This window comes from Lagopus leucura, unplaced genomic scaffold (genome assembly GCF_019238085.1).
Source record: "Lagopus leucura isolate 7727_CA_CO unplaced genomic scaffold, USGS_WTPT01 Super-Scaffold_100060, whole genome shotgun sequence".
Classification (NCBI taxonomy): Eukaryota; Metazoa; Chordata; class Aves; order Galliformes; family Phasianidae; genus Lagopus; species Lagopus leucura.
In genome coordinates, this window is record NW_024962306.1 from 1,092,730 (window position 1) to 1,111,661 (window position 18,932).

The 18,932-nt window shown below is 46.8% G+C and overlaps 2 protein-coding genes across 3 annotated transcripts in view; one reads left to right on the top strand and one right to left on the bottom strand.

The window, feature by feature from the left end:
- CEP250 (centrosomal protein 250) overlaps nt 1-7,491 on the bottom strand; it is a 32,777-nt gene extending 25,286 nt beyond the window's left edge. Inside the window, exons 1-8 of one of the 2 annotated variants that reach the window (XM_042886654.1) lie at nt 7,381-7,491; nt 5,568-5,636; nt 4,894-4,976; nt 3,575-3,740; nt 2,841-2,947; nt 1,925-2,152; nt 1,314-1,410; nt 726-824 (exon numbers count right to left, since the gene is read on the bottom strand). In XM_042886654.1, the coding sequence (XP_042742588.1) occupies nt 726-824; nt 1,314-1,410; nt 1,925-2,152; nt 2,841-2,947; nt 3,575-3,740; nt 4,894-4,976; nt 5,568-5,636; nt 7,381-7,491 (960 nt within the window). Of the gene's footprint in view, nt 1-725; nt 825-1,313; nt 1,411-1,924; nt 2,153-2,840; nt 2,948-3,574; nt 3,741-4,893; nt 4,977-5,567; nt 5,637-6,540; nt 6,565-7,380 lie in introns of those variants that run through there. The other variant, XM_042886655.1, reaches the window with a different exon arrangement.
- A 4,888-nt stretch (nt 7,492-12,379) lies between these two features.
- On the top strand, nt 12,380-16,186 carry GDF5 (growth differentiation factor 5). The gene is made up of 2 exons (XM_042886670.1): nt 12,380-13,013; nt 14,579-16,186. The coding sequence occupies exons 1-2, from the start codon at nt 12,380-12,382 to the stop codon at nt 15,445-15,447; spliced, it is 1,503 nt and encodes a 500-aa protein (XP_042742604.1). The 3' UTR covers nt 15,448-16,186.
- Nucleotides 16,187-18,932: the final 2,746 nt, after the last annotated feature.

The following is an 18,932-nucleotide window of genomic DNA, read 5'->3' on the forward strand; positions in this document are numbered from 1 at the left end:
GTTTCTTGAAGCTCTCAGGAATTATTTGGTTCTCTTTTGGCTTCTCAAAGCCACATATACAAGCACCAAATCAACACTGGAAACAGCAATGAAAAGAACCATTAACACTGCCCAGAGAAGAAGGCAGCTGATGAATACTGGAAAACAGTAATGAAATAGCTAATGTTTATAATTGCTCTGAGCAGAAGCAAAAAAGGAAAAAATGATTAAATAAGAACTGACTTTGTGTGAGGCAGTGTAAAAGATCTGATGATTAAACCTCCTGTACGGAGTGAAGATTTGGAGTAAGTTAAACCTACCACTAACCAGTTGGAACAGTTAAGATTCTGTGATGATAATGGTCAGTGAAGACAGAGTGAAGTAGCAAAGCTGGCAAATGCATTGATTGAGTCAGTGACCTTTCACAAAAATCTGAAGAACAACATGGTTATTGCTCACGGAGGGTTTGGGAAGCCTCCAAGCAACACTGGAGTAGAAATGTCAAGTAGCCAACTAAGAAAGCACAGTTCAAGAGAGACCTTAACATGACAGTGAAGGCAAAGCTATTGAAACTCCTAGGAGCTCAGGTGAAGTTGTAACAGGTTTCATGTCAGGAAAATGACACAAAAATTAAACGGCCAGGAGCAGTGCAAAACACATGATTTTATTCCCTGTGCTTCTCTCTTTCCTTCATCAAGTACTTTAAAATCAAATCTGTAAGGATGTGAACTCAAAAATGTACTCACCTCAGTTATCTCTCTGATTAGCTTCTGAAGGGCAAGATTCTCTTCTTTGGCGTTTTTAGTTAATGAAGCTTCGTATTCTACCTCTACCCGACTTGCTTCCTGAGAATAGAATAAGGAAAGAGTGGAGAAGGAAGAGCTGCTCCCCTCTGAAGCATTTGCATCTTCATCAGCACTGTCATGCTGACAAGCCCTAGAGCTTCAAGTATATAACTTTCCTTACTATTCAATTTCTTCTTTGCTAAAACTAAGAAGAGAAAGAGCAGCAATTTGCTTTCACAGTTAAGCTGTCAATTCCAAGTCATTTTGACCACTACAAACTTAAAGTCTGAAGCAAAATTGCATGGATGGAAACCCCTTAAGACACCCAAAATGTCTACAGCTCTCCTGCCATTGCCTGCAACTGGATGGACCCCACACGTGCCAAACACACAACAGTTATCTTGGTGATGTTCCTGATTTTTCCCCACAGTTCACATCCTAACTATTCTTCCTCTTGAGGAAGCCACACCTCTCTATGCTAAGGCTAGAGAACAAATTACTCAAACCAAGCAGACACTGGGCCACTTCTCAGATAAAGGTAAAACATACTAGCATCTCCAAAGTGTTGTTAAGTGTTTTCACGGTCTTCTCTTTCTCCTCATTTTGCTTCTGAGACTGTACAAGCAAGGCTGAGAGCTCCATCACCCTGAGAAGAAAAGGTCCACATGCCATTCCAAAAGCATCGCACACCACATGTTAAAAAAGATAAGCAGCTCCCAAAAGCACAGCAGAAAAGGTTCAGCCCAGAAAACACAGCAAAGAAAGCCTTGATCTCTACATGCTAACATGCTGTGCATTGCAGAAAGGCACTGCTCGGCCCAAAGGACTCTGCACTCAGTCTTCCAAGGAAACATCAGTACAGAGGTGCCATATTGCTTACAACAATCCTGTGCAAACTCCTCCCATGTGCTTGAGCACAGCCCTGGACAGCAAAAAAGCTTTATACTACTCTGAATTTCTCAGTAAGAATCAGTAATAGCAATTACATTACAATATACAATCTTTCTTCCTGTCTTCCTCCTCAGAAGAGCTTCCACCAGAACTTTTACACTGGGCATAAACGAGGTTATGCGAATATATAACAAACAGGTGTGTTCTGAGCATGGATCAGCACTCACAGAAGACGTCAGGAACAAAAATAAAGTCTCAGGTATATTAACCTATCTTGAAGCTCTTTCTTCTCCTGGTCCCCATTGACTTGAGAGCACATCACTTCCAAAGCCTTCTGGTCCATTTCCCTTTCCACTTGTTGCTGTGCTTGATCCTTTGGGATGGGCCTACCCAAAGTGACAGACTCCCAGCACTGTAGGCCAGAGTTCAGACGGAAGCAGCTCACAAGTATGGATCCAGAGAGTCTCATTTGCTCTGCCTTCAGCTCTGACAAATCTCTGAGGAAGAATAAAGAAAAAACTAATGTTCAAAGTGTAATTTTTAGCAGTCAGAACACTTTTCAAGTACAAAATCAGGCAACAGACTGTACCTTTGTTAGGGACAAATCATATGCTAATCTCAGAAGGTCAGATGAATATCTATAGAGCTGTGGAATTTTTGTTTATTTGTTTATTTTGTTAATTTGTGTTTATTTTCTCCTCAGAATAAATGCATACCATAGTAGGAAGGCTTCAAGAACTTCTAATCACTCTTATAAATTGCTGCTCTTGTAGCATCTTATTAAAAATACTGTAATTATCACTAATATATATAAGAAACTTCACTAAGATCCACAGATCCTATAACTAGCATCTCATCATTAAGTGACCATCACCAACTGGACTGCTAAGAGGCATATGAAAATATGCCCATAATAAATGCTTCAGGAAGGTACTATAAGAATAATCCTTGAAACACAGAATCACAGGTGTTAGAAGAGACCTCAAGAGATCCTCAAATCCAACAGCCCTGGTCACACAGGTGGCAACAGGTCCAAAGCACGCTTTATGGAATTACTTTAAGTTATCAAAGGAGAAATGTATTATTAGCTGTAACTGAAGGAAGATCAAAGTACAGAAAGCAGGTGTGAACAGAAGAGAAGCTACATTGTGCTCTCCAGGATATCTGTTCTTAATTTCTCCTCACCTGTCAGTGGCAGTCTTCATTTCCAGGAAATGACGGCGGAAGGTCAGCACCTGCCGCCAGAGGCTCAGAAGACGGTTATGTTCACCCCTTAAGTAGCTGTCATGAAACTAAATACACAAAGACAAAAAGGAACAGCAACTCAGCCTTCCCTGTCACTGCACAGTCTTTCTAGATCCGAGTGTACAGCCATCATCATTAGAACACATTTAATAACTCCCACAGAAGCATCAAGGACTGAAAAGGCACTACACAAACATCCTCAGTAAACCTGCTAGCTGAATTCAAAGATGTTCCCACCTCTCCTGATGCAGTGGCTATCAACAAAGCACACTGATCAGGATTCCTTATCTTGTTCTGCAGAGATATCTAACATTCTTGGTAAAGGAAGAACAAAAACTCCTTCATTTGCTTGCCAAAGGCTGCTGTTAAGGGATGCTTGTCTTGACCCTCTTTTGAACCCGAAAACATACAGAACTCTCTGTTCTTCACAGCTGAGATTTCAGAAGTGTAAAATAAATACATAAATGAAAAGAAGAGTCCACGTGTGACTGGCCTACAGTGTACAGCAACAGCAAGTCCTTGCCTTTAAGGCCGCAGCATCATTGCAGCCGGTGAGTATCTTCCACCACCACCTCTGCTGACAGCCCTCCATCCCACAGTTGCATTCTGCTAACCACAACCATATTCTCATTTGAGTCTGGCACTACATTGACATTCCTACAGCCTATCCTTACCTCACGCTCACTGCGCCATTCACTCTCCTTCAAATCCAGCTCCTCTCGGGCCCTCATCCAATCTGCTGTCAGTTTTCCAACATCTTCTTTAAGGGCTAAATTCACCTCATTTGCTTTATCTAGGTGTTCCCGCAGGAGGGTGTTCACTTTTGCCAGGTTCTCACACCTTGGAAAGGGAGAAATAGCAATGAGCTGACTGAATGACTACTACAGGTAGCACGCCTGTGATTTTCCAGTTCCATAAACAATGACTTTCTTTTCAAGGAAACAGTATCAGTGCTTTCTAGGAATAACGAAGATGTCTCTGCTATGGCAAACCCATCTGTTTTTTCTTGCATTAAGCCCTCATTTCCATTTACACTGTCAGTCTCCCTTTCCTCACAGGTTAAGCTCTTGCCTTCCCTATGCTCCGGCTGGTCACTTGTCATGACAATGAAGTGGACAAGATCCTGCTGAATGCACCACTGTCCTGACTGCCTTCATACCACCACTGTTATCTCTGCTTCCACATCCTTTCCCTTGCAATACCGTTCCTACTTTTGCCCACTTCTTTTTAAGCCTCTCTCTGTTCTTGCCCAAACAGCAAACTGCATGCCACAAAACCAAGGCCATACACGTGTGCGAAACAGCTTTAAATGAAGCTCTGGACTAAAAAGTGAACTTTTATTCAGTTCCCCAAGTGCAGTGTATCCGCAGCCCTCAAGAAGGCTTTAAACCATGCTCATTGTAAGGAGCATAATGCACTGCAGGCCAATTACTGTGGGGCCACAGCCTAGTGTCTCCCTCAGGAAATTTTTCATGAACAAAATTGGAAGAACAACTGTCCAGTGAACAAGCACAGAGCTCAGTTTTTGGACAAAAGTAGGAGTTGTGCTTCCTCCACCTTACTCTGCAACTTAGGCAACACAGCACACACATATTTTATACCACACACAATTTATCTTTGTGACTGAAGGAGAAAGAGAAGCATATGACAGAAGATTTCTGTGGTGCCAAATGCTTGTCAGATAAAACAAAACTCCAAACTAAATAGGAAAACACCTGCTCTATGAAATCTGTAGGATGTTATGGTTTGATTCCCAATGTAAAGCAGAGCATATCTCATCTACTGAATCATAGAAAAATTTAGGGTGGAAAGGGACCTTTGGAGGTCATACAACCAACCCTCACTCCAAAGATACAGACTGTGGGCCTTCCTCCTTTCAAAGCGGACTGTCCAGCTGCTTCCCTTAAGAAGATGAGGTAGGACTTAAGAGGTTTTATCTCACTTCCACAAGGATCCAGGACGCCAAGAATGAGGTACTGCTCTTTCCTTTTACCTTTGCTGCTCTTCTTCTAACCGGAGGAGAGCTTTCTCCAGGGCACGGTGTTCAGTGGTTTCCCATCTGTCTGAAAGGGATCCCTTAAGAAAGGAAAGGTTTAATCAAATTCTTGTGTTCCCTTCACTGCTGTTATCATCCACTGCTTTCCCCTTCATTTGTTTGGTATCTTAGGAGCTCATGACTTCTTCCAGGCATCACAACTACAGGGAGGAAGGGAAGCGTAGAGTACCACCCCATGTCAGTAGCTCTCCTCAGTTTCCCACTCTCACAGCTGGGTATCTTCAGCTCACAACCAAGAGTGCTCACTTAGACTTGAAGCTTGGGAATACATCCTCCCCTACTCTTTGTTTCCTGGGTTTACATTGCCTTCTAAGATGCTGTGTTTCAATCCTTATTCAGACAGCCATCATGTAAGAAGCAGTATAGCCCTCTCCTGAGAGCCAGCATAAGCATTACTCCAGCAACAAAACACTCCTTCACAGAGTTAACATTCTTCTTGATAAGGTTTTCTGGTCTGGCATTTCCAGGACTAAAGGCTGCTCTATGAATGGCTACTGGACAAAATACCGAAAGGCAAAACACTGAAGTACTTCTTTGAACCTTCACATCAGGAAAACAAGGTTTTTATTGCTTTGAGGAGCCTTTAATCTGAGTTAACAAATGCCACATACCTGCACACTCACCCCTCCTGCTTCAAGTCGCTGCTCCAGCTCACGACACCAGCTTCGATACTGCAGCAGCTGAGATGGAAACAGAATTAGGATGAGGGAAACGAAGCTTCTAACAGACTCAGCTCCTCCTGCGTTAGCCTTTCTCTAAGCCTTTACAGAGGGAGCCCAGCACTTTTCACAGCACTACTGACGTGGAAAGAAGTCATTATCATACAATCATATGGAAGCTTCACTTTATCTAATACTAAAGAAAGTGAGGAAGGGTTTATGTTATGCATAGTGCTAACTGCTCATCCTGAGACAGTGATGACATGCAGAACGATGAGACAGACACAGATGCCATGCCAGGCCAACTGTATCTGTCAGACTGAAGATTACCCTGTTCAAATCTCAGCAAACCATATTACATCCAGAAAGTGGGCCAACACCAAAATTCAATGACAAATCCTTCTTAAATCATGTTTCATTACGAGCCTGGAAAAGAAAACTTACCAAGTGGTTCAGTATGCCTCAGTAACAGTAAGCTTACTGTGAATCACAGAATTGTTTGAGTTGGAAGGGATCTTTAAAGGTCATCTCTTCAAACCCCCCTGCATTGAACGGGGACACCCGCTGCTAGGTCAGGCTGCTCAGAGCCCCAGCCAGCCTGACCTCAAATATATCCAAGGAGGGGGCAACCATCACATCTCTGAGCAACCTGTTCCAGTGCCTCACCACTCTAACTGCAAAAAACTTCTTCCTTACATCAGCCTAAATCTCCCCTCTTTTCGTTTGAAACCATTTCCCCTTGTCCTATCACAACAGACCCTGTTAAAGAGCCTGTCCCCTTCTTCCTTACGGCCCCTTTGAATACTAAAAGCTCTCCCCAGAGCCTTCTCCTCTCCAGGCTGCTCAGCCCCAGCTCTCAGCCTGCCCTTGTAGGGGGGCGTTCCATCCCTCAGATCATTGCTGTGGCCTTCCTCTGGACGCCTACCAATAGGTCTATGTCTCTGCTGTGCTGAGGTCCACGTGCTCCAGGTGGGGTCTCGCAGTGCAGCACAGAGGAGTAGGATCCCCTCCCTCGCCCCACTGTTTTGGATGCACCCAGGATCTGGCTGGCTTTCTAAGCCGTGAGGGCACACCGTTGGCCTCACATCCAGCTTGCCATCAATTAATACTCCTTGTAGCACCAGTATCCTACTCAGGAAAATCAACAAGAAAACAAGAGTTTCTTGCAACGCAGCCAAGTAAGACGCAAACAGTAAAAACAAAAGGGAGGGGAAAGCTCCGATATGGTGAGAATGCCTGAACGGGAGGGACTCGGGGCAGACAGGTCTGTGCACAGCTGCTGGCCGGGCACAAGCAGCAGTGCTTCGGGAATACCAAAATAAGTGGAAAATCAGCTGGCAGAGCCCGAAGGGAACGAACGGAGCTCCGCACGGCCTGCAGGAGGAGACGTGCCTTTAGCGTCTCTCTGCTCTCGCACCTGCCCTGCACAGACACTTCCAGCAGCGTTAATTAACGCCCGCTCAGCGCGCGAGCAGTTCCCCATTCGGAAAAAAAGCCACGCTGCCTCCCGCGCTCAAACGGGACAAGAGTTTCCGCTACGCCCCACCGAACGGCGACTTCCAACGGGCAAAAACTCCCCCGGCCCGCCGCGCAGCCCTCACTCCCCGCACGGCGCTCGGGCTCCGCGCCGCCCGCACAGCTTTTCCCCTTCCGGCCGCGCCCAGACCGACGCGGAGCGCTGCGGGCAGCGGGAGGGGCCGCGCCGCTCCCCAGGCCTCGCTCCGGGCCCCGCGCCCGGCCGCGCCTCCTCCCGCCCTCCCCTCACCTTCTCCCGCAGCTTCCGCACCAGCACCGCTCGCTGCTGCTGCGCCTCCTCCTCTCCGTGCGGCCGCCGCCGCGGGCAGGCCCGGCCCCGCGCCGCCTCCCTCGCCGCCATGCCCCGCGCCCGGCCCCGCCCGCCGAGCGCCGCAGCGCGGCGATAGGCCGGCCGTTGGGCGGCGGGAAGGGCGCCGTGCTGCGACGGGGCTGCCGCTGCCGCTGCCGGGTGCTCGATGCGGGCGGCTCCATGCTGTGCCACGGCTGTTTGGGGGCTGTGTATGTTGGCAGTATCCGAATAATTTACCAGGACGCTCTGAGCTCTCTGATAAAGCAGATTTTATTCGCAATTGCAATGGCGGGACTCCTGCAGGCAGGAGCACACATAGGAAACAGCGTTACATCTTTCATCCCCTACTGCCCGACCCTTACCTCTTGCTCCCCTGGTACTGCAGTACTGCAGCTTCACACTCTTTCGCGAAGCCTCATAAACACCAAGTAAACACAAATCCTTACCACCCGAGCACAAATGCCTTAATTGGTTCATTGCCTTCTAACAATTGCTTTCTTCACAAATATCTGGTCCTAACTTTCGGATATCTGCTTTACAACATAAACAGAACCTCTTAATTGTTTAATTACCCCTCGCGTTTGTGCCCTTTACACGGGCTTGTTGTCCTTGCACAGAGATAAGCTCGGGAGGAGGATAGAGGGGAGCATCTTGGAGCCTGCCTGTAACATCTTCACATTCCCACAGAGTGGGACAGCTCTGCTTTGTGTAAAGGCCCTGACTCCTGGAAAGTTTGTTAAATGCATTTCACTTCTGCTGGCCTAATGAACAGCCTTACATTATGTTTCCTAGTTCAGAATACTACACCCACATCGTTTAGAACATTTGAAGTCTATTGCAGCTTTGTGAGAAAGAATTTGTCACGTAATTCAGTAACTACGTTTCTAAAATATGTTACTAATATGTACATGGTATTTTTACTTTTCACATCAGCTATTTCTAAGGATATGCTACAGCTTACTTCTTTAGATCAATTTCCCTTTTCAATATTCAATACGGAAACAACACTTTCACTTTCCACATGGGGAAACTGAATATGAGCTGAATATAAGGGAGGTGGATTCGGCTCTACGACGTGTGAAATATAAGAGATGCGGATTTAGCTCTGTGAACACGGGGAAAATCGCTGGAAATCAAGATAAAGCCAGAAATGCTCCGAAGTGGGCCAGGAGTCTGCTGGTGCCGTGCCCAGAGAGTCACATAATAACACCCTGAGCTGGAAGCGACCCACACAACCACTGAGGCCAACCCGGCCCCACACAGCAGCACCCCAGCCCAAACCTGTGGCTGAGAGCGGTGTCCTCCAGCAGCTCAGGCCGTGCCCGCTGCCATGGCAGCCTGTGCCATGCCCACCCTCTGGGGCACGGCCTTTCCCTGATATCCAACCTGAAGGACAGGAGCAGCTCGAAGGCACTGAACGCCTGCTCTGCACAAAGCGGTTGGGGTTCACTTACAGCTGTGCTACATTGCTGTCAAATGAGACAAAGGTAGAAAAGAACGACAGTTTTTTGACCCTGCAGCTGCATGAGTTTGATTGACAAAAGCGATCCCTTTGGTACGCAGTGGTGGAGCCAGCCACGTGGATCATCAAATGCTGTCTCAGCTCTTATGGCTTTCTGAACTGAAATGCCGATCCATAGGAGTGCAGAGCTCTGGCAGCACTCGCATCACAGCACCCATGTTGGTGACATGCAGGAGCCCGAGGGGCTGTGCCTCCAGAAGCAGCAATTTGGCCAGAAGAAGCATCTGGATTAAATTACACAGGGGACAGGAATAATGGGTAACACGTTCTGAGAGCTGAGGCAGTCCTCAGGGCCTTGCTCAGAGGAACTCACAGTAGCTCACTGCTGAGGTTCCAGCAGAGCTGCTCAATGTCTCCAGCTTCACACTCCTCCTGCTCACCATGTCCTGAATGTGGGACGTGGTAGTGGCAGCTCTGGGTGCTCCTGCACTCCTGTGAGAAGGAGGCAGGCAGAGGCTGAGAGGTATCTACGCACACTGGTCAGCCTGTCCCCAGCAAGGAAAGCAGCCGCTGCGTGCAGCCTGTCCGCTGTCCTGGTGTCTGCTGTGGAACTGCGTTCTCTGCCCTTGCTACCAAAGCACTGCTGCCCTATCTAGGCTCCCATGGGATGCAATTCCTGCTGGTCCATCTTTTTTCCTCCTGTGCTGTTTCAGGTGAAATCCTTGCACAGGCCTCCTGTCATTCTTTCTAGTTCCTGATCTCTGTGAAGATGTCGCAGCACAATTTTCTAAAAGAATCATATTTTCTTAGAATGGCTGAAAGTGACCTTAAAGATCATTGCATTCATTCTTGTTGTGACTGGCAGTATCTGTTGGGTGTTTAATAAAACCCTTAAACTGAGAGACACGTTCATCTCAGTTATGTAAACACTGTGTGAACATTTGATTGATTCTGCTTTTAGTCTGATTTACCAAGAGACAAGGCCTATGTAGTCCCATTGTCTCACCTTCTGCTCTTTCCTGTTCATCTCCCAAATAATTCTGTATCTGCGAATCTCAACAAAGTTTGATGGAACAATAGAGATCTTTAAGATACAAAGTTCTTACTGGTGTTGGAAGCTAGTTACACCAAAAGTAATGCCTCCTATCTACCTCCATACCAACTACAACAGATACCACAGATAGCACTGTTTGGTGGAGCAGATTCTCAGCTTGCAAAATGCTGTTTTTCAACATAGTCACCACCATTAGCTCTGCATTTTCACCAGCAATGAACAAGAGCCTGCATGCTGCACTCGTAGAAGTCTGCACCAGCTCTGGGGATCCATGGCCGCCGTCACCACTGCTGAAATGCATCATCCACTGCCTCACTGTGCTCACATCCACTGCTTGGTCTCCAGGAATGCTCAGCAAGTACTGATGAATGTTGCTGGGTGCACATGGAGGAATTTGATTCCATCTCTTTGCTCCATATGCAACTCCCATGTCAGATGCCATTCTGTCAGGCTGTCCCTCTGCTGCCATCTGTCGTGTGACAACGAAACAGAACAGAATGCTGGTGGGAAGGTTCAAACTACAGCCATTCCACCAACACCCTCCTCTGACATCGTGGGCCAATATCACAGAACAGGAGGCGTTACTTTCAGGGCATCCCTCGTAGAATAAGAGCATGAACTCAGCACTCAGCTGTTTGTGTGGGCAGTGCAGAACTGATGCAGCACACTGGCCTGCTGCAGGAAAGTGGGTAACGTGGGTGGAAGGAAGGGACAGCATGGCTGAGGGCATGGGGACAGCACAAAGGAGTTGCTGGGGAATGGGCCTGTTGAAAGGAACTCAAGGAAAAGCTGCTTTGTTTTGATGGGAAACATCAATCGACTCCAGAGGAATGGCAATTAGGTCAAAATCAGGAGGGTGGGGTTTTTGTTCTCCCTCGTTTTTGACATCTGTGCAGTCCCTGAGCTGTTCTACCCTTCGGTTCCTCCGCCAGAATCAGGTAAAGTATTCTAAGTGTGTCACGTGGAAACGGCTGCAGGTTGTTATTTATGAAGTAATTTTGTGTCAGAGTGGAAAACGTCACAGCATGTCCAAATCAAGTTAAATCTAGACTGTTGTATCTATTCCTTTTATTCTTGCTTCAGGAGTAAGAGACTTAGAGGGAAGACTGGGCTCAGCACCAGTGCTGGATGAGAGAAGGGTCCCATTAATCCCTGTTCACTCCAGCACGGTGCCTCATTTCCCAAAGGCTCATTCAGAACAACAACAGCTCATTTTTTGTACTGCATGAAAGCCACTCTTGCTGCGTGCTCCCTTGTGTCCCGCTGACAGCAGCAGATACCCTGCCCGCGTAAGCAGCTCTGGTTCCCAGCTGCCCTGGCTGTGGGCAGGCAGCTCTCCTACATTCGGGTTAACAAAAGCTCCCTCCTGGCTGCACCCCGGCCCGGAGCGCCCCGAGCTGTGCGGGCGGCAGGAGCAGGGCTGCCTGCAGGGTGCACTGCCGGCACAGCCTTCTGCTGCAGCCGGCTCACACGGGCTTGTTCAAAGCATAGCAATAAAGACGCCGAAGTACGGTGACTGCGGGCACGGCGGTGCTGCTGCGTTGTAGAAAATTAATCTGCACCTCTGTTAAGTGCCTGCCCTGTTGGCTAAGTCGCTGGAGGACAAAGCGAAGCCGCTGCCACAGGCTGCAGAAATAAAGAGCTGGCCGGGTTAGGCACCGAGGTTTTAATGCGCGCGTTCCCGCGGGCCGCAGGACGGGTCCCGCTGTTGATCTTGCAGTTTGTGCCATTGAAACGTGAAGTTGATGGAAGGCGAAAGGAGAGGTTGTGCCGCCGCTCAAAAAGGCGTCCTCTGGAGCCCTGAGCCCGCCGAGCTGTTTCACATGAGGCAGGGTATGAGTCATGCTCATGAAAAGGGCAAAGAAGATTTTTTTTTAAAGAAATATATCGCAGTTAAATTAGTTTAGACAGCATGACATCAGAGAGTAATTAAATAGGTTTGTTGGAATTCCGTTTCCAATTCCTGAGTTCAGGTTTGTAAAAGATTTCTGAGCACCTGCAGGTCTCTGTGTGTGAAATATTTTCACTGGAAAGGATTCAAAACGTTAAAAAAACCTTTTAACACAGAGGCAGCATTACGCCATTCTTCCTTCTTGGAAAAAAAACCCCTCCGATTTAAACAGGACTCCTTCAAGTTTTCAGTCAGTTTTACAGAAGAAAACGAGGTGGTAAACTTTCTCTTTTCAAGAACAAGTCCTTTACAGCCGCTAACTGAAGTCAGGGGAGAGCGCGTCTGAGTTCGTGAGCATTTCCACTATGGGACTGGATACGAGCACTGAACAACGAGATTTGAAATGTTTTAATCTCAATCGAAAACCATTTTTGCTGACTTTGGTTTTTAATTTCTTTCATGTTTTCTTCTGCCAAACTGGAGGAACCTTTCCTGATTTTTTCTTTAGCGGCATTCAGAGGAAGACCAGAGGATGAAAATCCTGCATTTTCTCACTTTACTGCTTTGGCATTTGACTTGGCTGTCTCTGGATCTAGTTCCTGGAGCACTGAGTAATTCTGAAGCAGGCCAGAGTAATCCAGGGTCTAAAACAGATCTGTTAAAAGCAGAAGGAAAAGAGAGGGCTCCCTCAGCACGGGCAGGCACGCCACGGGCTGCGAACCATGGATTTAGCACCGGGACCTCAAAGGCAAGGGCTAAAAGCAATGCTGCTCAGGCTGGAGCTCTGCTGGCCAAGAACGATGAATCGCAGAGGGTTCTTTCAAGAACAGCAGCCACGGAGGCAAAGGTAGGACATCTCCCGAGCAGACCTTCTGGAGTAAGGACAGTGACTCCAAAGGTCCCAAATCTTAGCAGCAAGGCGGCTTTGAAAAAAACTGGCTCGAGTGGTACTGATACCAGTTCCTTCAAAACGAAAAAGACTAAAGAGCCTGTCACCCAAAGGGAAGCGAAGGAAACTTTCAGACAGCCCCCTATAACGCCACATGAATACATGCTCTCTCTGTACAGGACTCTCTCAGATGCAGAAAGAAAAGGTGTTAATGGAAGTGTAAAACTGGAGGCTGGACTTGCCAATACAATAACCAGCTTTATAGACAAAGGACAAGGTAAGAGGGGAGCTCGCGCATGTGTGGACAGAGGGATGCCTGAGTGCAAGGCTTACTAGAAAATAACTGCGTGTTGTTAAAGTCAAAAGGCTCTTCTTAGCGTAAATGAAATTGTACAACTTTGCTGTAGATTTTGTCCTTATCTTGGTGAATTTTTCTAGGGGCAGAATTTGATGGTTGCGTGGCAGCCAAGCAAAACATCAGGAGAATATTTTAGATGCATATTTCTGAAAATCCATCAGTCCTTGCGTGTTTAAGTGTTTAAAAACTTTAACGTTTTTATCCTATGCTCTTTAATAAGTAGCTTCTGGAAACTACTGTTCATTTTTTTTGCTAAGTGTGCCTGAAAATATGTTCTACGCTGAGAAAGCGGCTGTTCTGTGGAAAAACACAAGTTTCAGAACTGGAGGTCTCCCCAGTTTGTTCAAGGATGAGTTGGGAAGAACTACAATGTAGACCCAGGAGTCATAGAGTAGCGTTAGTGTACCTGTATGAGCTCAAATCTCGTGCTTTTGGACACCACCAGCCTTCTAACCGCAGAAGCTCATAGCCAAGCATGGGCTAATAAGAGCAAATAACTTCTGGGACTCCCTAATTTGCGGTTCAATGTTATGGTTCCAAATTTTTTGGAAATTTGGCCTACTGTCTGCTTTCACACAACACATAACCAGGCTCCCAAAGAAAGATGTTCACCTTGCCGTTCTGGTGGGAGACTTATCTCCATGTTGCTTCCGGTGACCTTAATGAGAGCTTGGTCATGGACTTACGGAAGCAACGTTGGCCACAGCTAACTACATAACAGTGATTGAAGGCTCAGCCAGGACCAGATTTGTTTGCTGCTTAGTTAAGAATAGTTTGGCTTTTGGGACAGGAAGGCACGCAGCTGACCAGTGCTGCGTTCAGATCCTTGGCTCGCCACTGGAAGGCGTTGTTACTGAAACACTGATAAAAAGTTGGCTTGTCCGTATTCCTCATTAGTGCTGCTCATGGGTTTAAGCAGGCAAAGATAGCGTCAGGTTAAAGGGAGGCACGTTGTTCTGCCCAATTTGGAAAAGTTGTGAATCCTGTGGAGCCGAGTTAATGAGGCAATTATCCTCATGTCCGGCAGCTCCTGGGGGATGTTGGATGTTGGTTTTAAAGAACTAATTGAGTATCGTATTGTCTAAAGGTAATGTTGGAGCCAGCATGAGTCCTGCGCACCACTGAAGCCCCATTTCACTAATTTAAGTGGGATGGAAGTGGTGAATAGGCCCAGTGAGTCCTCAGACCTTATAAATGACTGTTTTCCAATTGGCTAATGGCTACTTTGAAGCTAGAAAATGCCCACTGGTGAAAGAATTGACATTTCTACAGGGCAAGCTCAAGAGCTCATTTCCCTGATGAGTCAATAAATTCTTCTAGATTCCTGCTCAGAACCCATCCCTTAGACAAAAATTGTTCTTTCTGTTTAGTGGGCTAACTAAGGTCAATTCCAGTCTTATGGGGGGGAGCTTCAGGAACATCGTAGAGAAATGAAAAACTAGCATTGCTCTCTGCTGATCTAAAAACTTGTGTGCTTTTTTTAGATGAGCGAGCGCCAACCATAAGAAAACAAAAATACATTTTTGACATCAGTGCATTAGAAAAAGATGGTCTGCTGGGAGCAGAGCTTCGAATATTGAGGAAAAAGCCTTCTGATGCTTGGAAATCTCATTCTTCTGGAAAAACTTCCCAGGTGAAACTGTTTAGTTGCTCTACCAACAGACAAGCAGCAACACTCCTGGACTCTCGTACTGTCAGTATCACAGATACACCAAAATGGGAAGTGTTTGACATCTGGAAGCTTTTTAGGAACTTCAAAAACTTGGTTAACTTGTGTTTTGAACTGGAAACTTTTGACAGGGGGAGAGCGGTTGATCTCAGGACTGTGGGATTTAACAGAACGGGAAGACAGGTCAATGAAAAGGCTCTCTTCTTGGTATTTGGGAGGACCAAAAAAAGGGACTTATTTTTCAATGAAATCAAGGCTAGATCCGGCCAAGATGACAAAACCGTGTACGAGTACTTATTCAATCAGAGGCGGAAGAGAAGAGCTCCTCTAGCAACACGGCAAGGGAAGAGGCCCAGTAAGAACCTGAAGGCAAGGTGTAGCAGGAAAGCCCTCCATGTGAATTTTAAGGATATGGGCTGGGATGACTGGATAATAGCACCTCTAGAATACGAAGCGTATCACTGCGAAGGTCTGTGTGAGTTCCCCCTTCGATCCCACCTAGAGCCCACCAATCACGCAGTTATCCAAACTTTAATGAACTCCATGGACCCCGAATCGACGCCTCCAACTTGCTGCGTTCCAACGAGGCTGAGTCCTATCAGCATTCTTTTCATTGACTCCGCAAACAACGTGGTCTACAAGCAGTACGAGGACATGGTGGTGGAGTCGTGTGGCTGCAGGTAGCAGAACAGTCGCTCATGTGGATGTGTTACGAAGGACAACGTGACGCACTGAACATAACCTCTCCTGAAACAAGGCTAACTTAATTTCTTACCTCTAGGGCACGTTTACAAGGATGTAGCACCAAACCCAGCGATTCTGTATGTCTCTCCCCCATCTCTCCACTGCGGGCATATTTCAGTGGTATTTGGATGCTGTCATGCAGCCCAGTATAAAGCCGTGAGTTGGCAACATGAGACTGGCTCTAACCAAAGTCTGTGACAGGGAAGATTTGACCTCCAAGCCTCTAAGTCACCTGCTTTTACTCTAGAGGCAGTGTGTAAAGATGGTACTGGTGAGCTGTGACCTGTCTGATCCTTTGAACAACATTCTTGAGACTGAATGTGAGTCCATGTGCATTGTCCATTAAGAACTGTGAGGAAGTAGTCCTGACGTCTAGAAGAGAAGGCTGTGCTCTGGCATGCTCCCATCTTGGTGTGAATAGTTGCACTGTGATATGATTTCTTTCTGATTAGCTCTCAAAACTATGCATATATAAAAAGAGTAATTAAATGTAATATGTTGATTTAGTTTTAAGCTGTACATGGAGATGGGTGATGCAGGAGGTATTACTTTCCATGTATGTTTTCCTGCAAGCTACATGTCTTTCTTAAGTATCCACCTTTCCATTATTGTGTAGCAAGATATATTACTCTGTATAAGGTCCAAGTTGTTCTCAAATGCTCCTAGTAAAAGTGTTCAGTTATGGCATAAGATGTAATAAATTATTGACACAGTGCTACATTGTGCCTAGCTGTCCAACTCCGCATAATTATAATGCTGTTAAGAATTTGTTTTAATGTTTTTGTACAATAAATACAAGTGAAAGGGACTTTTCAGAGTGGCAGAATGCTGGAGGTATGCATAACATGTTCACGTATTTCACTTGCCTCTGACTGCTGACTGGAAACACTGGAAGAAAGATCTGAAAGCACGCCGTGTTTTAATCGGGTGTGGAACGCCACTATCGCTTGGTGCACCTGGGGCCAGAATGAATTATGCAGCTGATTGCAAAAGAACTGTTATCTTCTTATTCCACGCTCCAACAGCTGCGTGTTTGCATATCTCCTGTATCTATCCCAGGCGTGGATCATAAATTTATTCTGGGATTTCTTTTTGTATGATTCCACCTACATAACCATGCTGGCATTTGAATGTAGATGGACCAGGCAGGATGTGGGAACCATTGGAAATGACTGACATAGCTTATCAACAGTTCAGTTACAAACGCTAAGGTCTTTGTTTTGCTGCAGTGTAAACCAGCAAGCCACACGAGTTCCTGAGCCTGCACTCTGCTTGCTCAGCATCACTGCCAGGGATGTTGTCAGGAGGTGAATATGGCCCCGAGGTCCTCCTGCAGTGACCCCAGACCGAGCCTGTTCTGACTCACACTGCTGGGAAGTGGTCCTAAGCACCTCCTCGATGGCCACAGAGCAGCGGTGGCCAAATCTCTGTCCTTCTTTGTTCTCTGAGAGCTCTGAAATGCCGGGCCCTTGCAACAGCTCACAATGCCTGGTGGCTGCAGCCCAGCCGCAGGCACGTGGGCTCCCTGGGCGGGCAGACCTGCCATGTGCCACAGCCTACAGTGGGGCGATACCGAGAAACACCGCAGAAAGCTTTCATACGTGTGATGTCTTTGCAATAGCTCAGCACAGTGACTTCTGCCTGCAGAACTGGGCATAACTCGGCCCAACCCATGCAGTAACACAAAGCGAAGTGGGTCAGAATACTTGTCAGGAGCAGGGTGACCGAACAGCCCATTCATAACACACACTTAGCACTTGAAGCTCCCCGTCACACACCTGAGACATTCCGGTGCCTCCTGCGGCTCAGGGCTGTGCCCAGGAATCTTGTCTGCCTCTGGGCTCCAGGTGGGCTCTCCACAAGTCCTGCTCCCCCCAGCTGAGGCCACTGCCAGGACCACAGCAGCTGCCCACAGCTCTGTGCCAACTGCCTGTGGGCTTTCCACAGAGCTTTCAAACCAAGGAGCTTTGAATCCTAAGCTTCACTACAAGCTTCTATCTAGACAGATTTTGCTTTTGTTACAGTAGGAGAGAAAGCATTCTCCTGCCAGTCCAGAATCAAGAGAGTGTGTTCTGAACTCCTTTCTGCCCATTCTGCTCCAGCACTTCTTTTCTTCCTCCTGGCTGCCTCCTAGGTGGCTGGCATGCAGCACTTCATGCTCCTTTCCCCCATGCTGACCCCAGCTGTGCTCTGCAGATGTTGGGTGACTGTGAGGAAGGGCGTTCTCCTTCCCCAGTGTGCTGCTCCCATGCATGTGCCTGTTTGCATGTTCCTAGTGGAGCCTCTGCTCTCATGTGTGCCAGTAACAGCACCAGTGCATCACTCCCCTGAGTGGAAGGTTCAGAGAAGTGGTAATTACATATGGAGTTTAAATCAGCATGTAAATGGAAAAGAATGCCAGGATTCTGTGATTATCTCAAACCAAACAGAGAAAAATTAAAAGAAACGCTGATGTATAAAGGTCTAAAAAAGTGCTGGTTGAAAAAGCTCCAGAATTCTGGTAGGTAGTTGATACAAAGTTTAAACAAACTTAAAGCTAGAGACACTTCAGTGCTGCAGTTAGCTCCTTACCACACCAAAATCACCGGATCCTGGGTTTGGCCTCAATAGGACTGCTGACTTTCACTGTGGTATGAATGCATCCCAGCCCTTCCGTGCTTTAACGCTGCACTGCCTGAGCCATTGAGGTCATTTGGTGCAAAAACCTGTCTCTGTAACTAACTATAAGATATGGAATGGTTATGATCACATAAATCTGCAGTGATGAAAGCCTGCTTGTCTCAAAGCTGTTTCTGTAATTCTTATATCACCCGCAACTTCAACAGGCACAAGAAGAGGCTGCCATGGTGAGCTTTTTGTTGGTAGCCTTAATTCCATATATGCGTTCAATTTCTACATTTCAGATCTTGTTAGCTGGAGTGGAAACGCGTATTGAAGCTCCCAAGGAGTGGGATTGGTGGCCATTGCAAATGTTCCTGATTGTAGAACGCCCAGAAGCAGAGCCCAGATGGACACATTTGGGCCTCATTCCTCTATGAAAGCAATGGTTCGGGGACAGGGCACCGTGTGGGACTTCACACACAGCAAAGAAATTGGGAAGAAACCAGAGCACCTTGGGACTGCAGAAGTTTGGCACCGCTTTCTTTAGCGCCGTCATTACACAACGTGCAAAGATAGACACCCTAAGTTATTGTCACAGCTTTCCTCCCGTGGGTGAGGCGGTGTTAGCAACTGGATGGCTGAAACGTGTGGAAACCTGAGCTGTGGAGCAATGCAGGTTAAAAGTTCAGCTTTCCACCTTTATGATGGCAGGTCTCACTCTCTCACTGAGAATGCCTCATTTGTATTTACTTTTTAGGGTCATTATCTGTCCCACGAGAGTCTTTGTGAAGGTCCAAATTTTCAAATAAACAGTACACTATAAG

Coding starts and splice junctions, on each gene's coding strand:
- GDF5 (XM_042886670.1), top strand. CDS start 12,380: ATGAAAATCCTGCATTTTCTCACTTTACTGCTTTGGCATTTGACTTGG. Junction 13,014..14,578: donor CTTTATAGACAAAGGACAAG/GTAAGAGGGGAG, acceptor TGCTTTTTTTAG/ATGAGCGAGCGCCAACCATA.